At 49.5% G+C, this 6,247-nt stretch overlaps 1 protein-coding gene across 1 annotated transcript; it reads left to right on the forward strand.

The window, feature by feature from the left end:
* Positions 1-4,814: 4,814 nt before the first annotated feature.
* H2BK1 (H2B.K variant histone 1) lies at positions 4,815-5,871 on the forward strand (the record flags this gene model as incomplete). Its single annotated transcript, XM_082479904.1, has 2 exons — positions 4,815-4,934; positions 5,635-5,871. 2 exons carry the CDS (start codon positions 4,815-4,817, stop codon positions 5,869-5,871), a joined length of 357 nt encoding a protein of 118 aa, XP_082336030.1.
* Between the last annotated feature and the right edge of the window lie 376 nt (positions 5,872-6,247).

Here is a 6,247-nt window from a genome sequence, read left to right on the forward strand (position 1 = left end):
TTGAATTTTATGGGCCTAATAATTCAACTCAATAATTTAGGATTTTTGGACTATGAATTAGTTGTTCCTTGCAGGTTTAACTAAACAAGATTAATCAACTAAAGTTAGTTTAACATTTATTTTTGTTCTTAATAACATTTTTTTTTTTAGAAAAGTTGGTGTTTAAACCTCACCCTGTACCACAGAAGCTTGAATAAAATATATTTTTCATGTATTTTTTTAAAAATCAAAAGGTACTAAAGAAAAGGATAGCAAATGAAACCAAATAGCTTCTTATGATCATGAGTTACCATTTTAATTACTTCTGACACATGAGAATGGCTGCACTGGTCATGTGAAACAGCACATGTTGACAGGCAAATTGAAGACAAATATGTAGCAGTTGTACTTCCTCGGATGATGACTGACTGTGGCTCTGCCTTTGAGTAGCCTATTTCCTTGGTTTTTTCCAAAGGGACCATCCAAGTTGTGACTGCTGCTATAGAAGGCCTGTGCATCATTCATAGGACAAATGTCATAATGGGAGCTGGTTCCAGGATACAGTGCAGAACATTCAGTTTTTTCAGTGTTTTTAGCAATGAACTGAGAGATTAAAAAAAACAGGTGTGTCTTTCTGAGAAAATAACACACATTAGAATCATAGAATTAGTGAGGTTGGAAGGGACCTTTAAGATCATCAAGTCCAACCATTAACCTACCCTGATAAAAACACCACCACTTCTAAACCATGTCCCTAAGCACCTCATCTACCCTTTTCTTAAACACCTCCAGGGATGGTGAATCCACCACCTCTCTGGGCAGCCTATTCCAATGTTTAATAACCCTTTCAGTGAAAAAATGCTTCCTAATATCCAATCTAAACCTGCCCTGACATAACTTGAACCCATTTCCTCTTGTCCTATCACCTGTCACCAGGGAGAAGAGGTCAGCTCCCATCTCTAAAACCTCCTTTCAGGTAGTTGTAGAGGGTGATAAGGTCTCCCCTCAGCCTCCTCTTCTCCAGGCTAAACAACCCCAGATCCCTCAGTCGTTCCTCATAAGGTTTGTCCTCCAGACCCTTCACCAGCTTTGTAGCCCTTCTCTGGACACGCTCCAACACCTCAATGTCCTTCTTGTAGTGAGGGGCCCAAAACTGAACACAGTACTCGAGGTGAGGCCTCACCAGTGCCCAGTACAGGGGGATGATTACTTCCCTAGTCCGGCTCACCACACTATTCCCGATGCAGGCCAGGATGGTGTTGGCCTTCTTGGCTGCCTGGGCACACTGCTGGCTCATGCTCAGCCGGCTGTCCACCAACACCCCCAGGTCCTTTTCTGCCAGGCAGCTTTCGAGCCACTCCGCCCCCAGTCTGTAGTGCTGCATGGGGTTGTTGTGACCCAAGTGCAGGACAGAGGGTCCAAGTGCAGACATTAGTATAAATGCTGTTCAGGTTAGTTCTGCAGAAAGTCTAGATTGTATTGAAAAGTCAGTTAAATGAATATCTTGCAGAGTAGTACTCAGAAGTTAACAGACAGACAGTGATGAAGTAAAAGCAACCCACAGATGTCACAAAAGTTGAAACAAGAATAGATGAATGCATGTCTCTGTTCTGCTCTCTAGGTTTTAAAAAGATGTTGGTAAGTTGGAAAGGGTTGCAAAGTAGCTATCAGAGTGGTGGGGTCAAGAAGTCCTGTGTGAGGCTAGGGCTGTTCATTCTGCTCCTCCTTATTCTTAACAAAGATTTGGCAACAACTCTTACCACTACATTTCAGATCTGCGTAGCAGAAATTCTTGTAGCTGACTGTCCTGGTTTGAGGTAAAACAGGACCAATTTTGTTCAGTAACTTTGCTTCTTAGCTGGGCCTCCTCTAACTACTGAAATTAACAGCATATTGTGCAGGCACTGTTTGCTCTCAGAGTGGTAAAATCAATGTTTATAGCTGATGCCCAGGCATGGTATGCAGAGAGGCTCTTGCTATACTTATTGCTCTAACACCTGAGGCCAGCTAACTTTGTTACGTGTCTCATTGGAGGGTCAGAAGCAGATGAGTGTAGAGGGGTCCCACCTGCGGGGAGCAGCAGACAGGACAGGTGACCCAAAACTGACCAACAGGGTATTTCCATCCCATCTGCCTCAGGCTCAGTATAAAAGCTGGGGGATTAAAGGGTCAGCTCTCTTTCATCAGTGGCCGATGTCCGAGGAGGACTCTCTCTGTTCATCTGCCTTTGATCCCCATCCTGAATGCACATCCGGAATCCAGTTCCTGTCCGTCACAGTCCAGTCTTGTGCCAGCTGGTGATGTGATGGTCATCCTGGGAGCCTGATACGGTTTTGTACATATTTCATTATTTCCTTTTATTTTATTATTAATATTTCATTAAAGTAGTTTAGTTCCTTCTAAACTCCTAAGTTTCTTTTCCCCTCCTCTGCCTCTCTCTTTGAAGAGGGGTAGAGGGGAGCATCTGTCAGTCCCATCTGGGGTCCCTCATGTCCCCAGTAGCCAATTTGGCCTAAACCATGACACCGTCATAGCAAAGAGGAGAGCTGTGTTTGCTGTCTGCTGCTGCAAAATGAGAACTTCTTGGTTGCAGACAGGTCTCTGATTTGGCAAACAAGGAGCACAGGTACATGTTCACAGCCAAAGTAGCTGTAACTGCGCCAAAGGTCACAGTTTGTAGGCCAGGACTTGTAAAATGGAATATATACACATGCTTTATCGCTCTGGTATTTCAGCCTTGATTTAAACCTGTTCTGTAGTGACAGTTTGTCACACTGCACTGAAACCGCTGTGGCAGGCGTATGTCCCAGAGTACTGATTTCTGTGAGAGAAACAGCCACTGGCTGGGGCAGTGCCATTTTGAACTGTTTCAGCTAGCGCTTTTCTGATCAGGCACAGAAGCAAAACTATATCTAGATAAGTTATGAGAGTTGCTCCTTAGTTGCTAGGATGGTCATTTCTGACCCTCTACACCGTTACCCTTGCTTGTAGTCTAAAAGTGAGGTGGGCTCTAACACAACTACAGCAGGAGTAGCAGATATTACATCAAGTGCAGGTTATGGGATTTGTCTTTATGTTATGAATTGATCCACACACTACAAAAACAGCACCGGGAGGAGTTGAGCCCAGCACACAGCTTCCAGAACAGACAGCCTCTGGCACATGCAATCTAGGGAAGCGGATGGTAATTCCCCAAATCTGGGAGTTCAAATTCAACTACACTGCTCAGTGGATGAGCTTCTGCCCTTTCTATTTAATGGCTTCCTGTGCTTAATGCTGAGCGACCAGTCACTGCTCCTTGTCCACCACAAGGCTTCCTTCTAACTGAACATTTTGTCAGGAAAACAAGCTGCATGTGGATAAAAGCCAGTGCCAGACACAGCTGCAGCTGTGGAGAGATACAAGCTGACAGCTCCTTCAGCAACAGCATGCCTTTGTGTGGTAACGGCTGGCAGAAAAGGTAAACCAGTCCCAGTCGCAGTGACCAGTCTCACCCAGCACAAAGATCTCAGCTATTGACAGCCCTGTCAGTCAAGGGGGGCACAGAAGGAACATCAGAGGGGGAAGCCCTGTGCTGTTCCTTATTGATAATTGGCCTTTTGCAAAACAGGAGTGGTGATGTTGCCTGCTCCATACTTCCAGTATGAGTCACCCACTGACATCTCTTGACATTGTTCGATATCTCAGAACATGCCGCTCCTGTTCCCAGAAGGATCCCACTACCCTGTATCTTCAATGCCCAAGCCCGCTCCCCTGCACAAGCGTGCTGACGTGACCGTTGCAGCCTGTCCCACCCGATCACTGATGTGTCACTTCTTGGGTGCAAGAAGCCCCTCTGTGACACCCAGCCCCGGGCTGTCACTGCCATGTTTATTTGCACCAGAGGTGGGTGACCACATGCCTCCCCATGAGGACAGGCCTAGGATAAAACTAAATGCAGTGAAACGCTATTGGCTGTACAAGCACTGGTGGAGTGACTGATGAGTAGGTCTGCTAAGCTCAGTCCTTGGAAGCTGTGATTTGCTAAGGATATACCAGTATAACCTGTGCCCCGGAGCAGGGGACAGTGTGCATGACAGCACAGACAGCAGTGTCCCCTCCCCTGAGGGTACCCACTAGTATTACCCTTCTATGAAATACCTGTTGGGGTGCCTGCTGAGAGAAAGGCTTCCTTTTCTATCTAAAGAACAGAAAACCTCTTCTAATTTGTTCACTTCTCTACTGTGTTGCGGCACACTCTTTTTCCTGGCTTAGCTCAATTCCTGCATCGTAATTACCATCACTAGTGTGCAGGACTCCCAAGAGCAGGCTAGCTGAGACAGTGGGAGGAATACTGGCTGTTGGGACGTTTATAACACTGTTGTTCAGTCACCAGACCAATGTTCCCTCTAGTTACTGAGTCTCCACTGACTGCATTATCTGTTCCATAGCACAGAAGTGGTTCCACCCCTTTGATTCTGGAAGCAGTACCTTGAGTGCTCTGATTTACACCCTTCTACCAAAGCAGGAAAACTCCTTTCACCAAACCCCTGGACAGACCTGGGAAAAGGTCTTCTCTGGCAATTCTGCCCCATGTGAATGAGACACTACTGCTCTTGCCCATGCTACCCTCAAACATTTTCTCAGGTCTGAAAGTTTAATTGAATCACTTACTTCCATGATCCTCTCAATCCAGCTGCCCTTCCCTTAGTGCAAAGTAGAATCATCACTCACAGGTGTGTATTTGTGTATTTGTCCTGCTCCTTGGGGGCTGCACCTGAGGCAGGTGGGGAACTGCTGCCCTTGCTATATAACCAGTCCCATGGCACCTGCTGGTTGCTCTGTTGAGGGCTGAGATGAATGCAGAAGCTGGGAAGAAGCGTGGTCATGCTCCTGCCTCCAGGGATGGGAAACCTAAAAGGAAGCCGAAGAGAAAGGAAACCTATTCAGTCTATATCTACAAAGTACTGAAGCAGGCGAGTAGATGTTTCTTCTCTGCTAGAAACTGCTTTGTATGTAAAGTTACTTTTGTCCATTGTGTGTTAACCTTATAAAGAAGAAGAAAGGAAAATCTGCTTTTAGTGAGGTGAAAAGTAAGTGGGTAAAGGACAGTGCCTGCTGAGACTCAAAAGTGTGTGTGTGGATTCTTGGGGTAGGAGGTAAGAAATGGATGTAGATCCAAAGGGTTTTCCTTGAGAGAATAAGCTCTAGTGTGTGGCTCTGCCTAAAGAAATAATGGAGTAAAAGTTGATAGGGTGAGAACAGCTGCTGTGGGCCCTATAAGCATTAAACCTTTGTGGTAATTTCTGTTGGGGAGATGCGAAAAAGAATTTTGAGAAGTGGCCATGAGTTGTCTAGGCCTCAGTCTTCTGCAGGAGCCTGTAGACAGGGATTGGAGCACGCGGGCGCTTCCACCCCTTATGGGCTCACCTTCCATAGGGGATTGTGCAGAGGCTCCTGCCAGAGTGATCCCAAAGCCATGGTGGCACCATGGGGGCTTCTCCTCAGGCTAACGCAAGCGGCGCACAACTCGAGATCCTCTGGGTAGCAGCTGTGGGTCCCTCTGGGGCGGGGGGGGGGGGGGGGGGGGGGGGGGCGGGGCGTGTTTTTTGGGGGGATACTGGGGTCCTCCCTCCAGGGTGATGGGTGAGATAGAGCTCAATTACCATCCGGCAGGTGCACCCAGACACCGGCATCTCCTCTAAGGCCATGAGCATCATGAACTCCTTCGTCAATGACATCTTCGAGCGGCTGGCCTCCGAGGCCTCGCGTCTGGCCCAGTACAACCACCGCTCCACCATCACCAGCCGGGAGGTGCAGACAGCCGTGAGGCTGCTGCTGCCTGGCGAGCTGGCCAAGCACGCCGTCTCCGAGGGCACCAAGGCTGTCACCAAGTACACCAGCTCCAAGTGACGGCCGCGGGCCGCAATAAAGCCCTCCTGCACTCATGGCGCCCGTCTGTCATGGCGCCGGCGGGGGTGGGGAGAGGGCGCGCGCTCGCCGTCACCGTGGAGACGGCCGGTTGCCCCGGCGACGGGCCCGCCCCGGTCTGCGCTGCGGCCGGCGGCGCCTCGGGCCTCCTCGGGGCGGGCGGAGGCCGGGACGCTGCGCGGCCGCCCCCCACGGCGGGGCCCGGCGGCTGCCGAGCTGGCCCTGCCCCGCGGGGCTTCTCTGCGGCCCGGGCAGCGCTCCCCCGCCCAGCGCCGGCACCTTTCCACCCGGGGCGGCCGCCTCCAGCGCGGCCCGGGGCGGGGTGACGGGTCGTCTCCGCGGGCACCCGGCTCCTGGG

This window comes from Vanellus vanellus (assembly GCF_965231255.1).
Source record: "Vanellus vanellus genome assembly, chromosome: 2".
NCBI lineage: Eukaryota > Metazoa > Chordata > Aves > Charadriiformes > Charadriidae > Vanellus > Vanellus vanellus.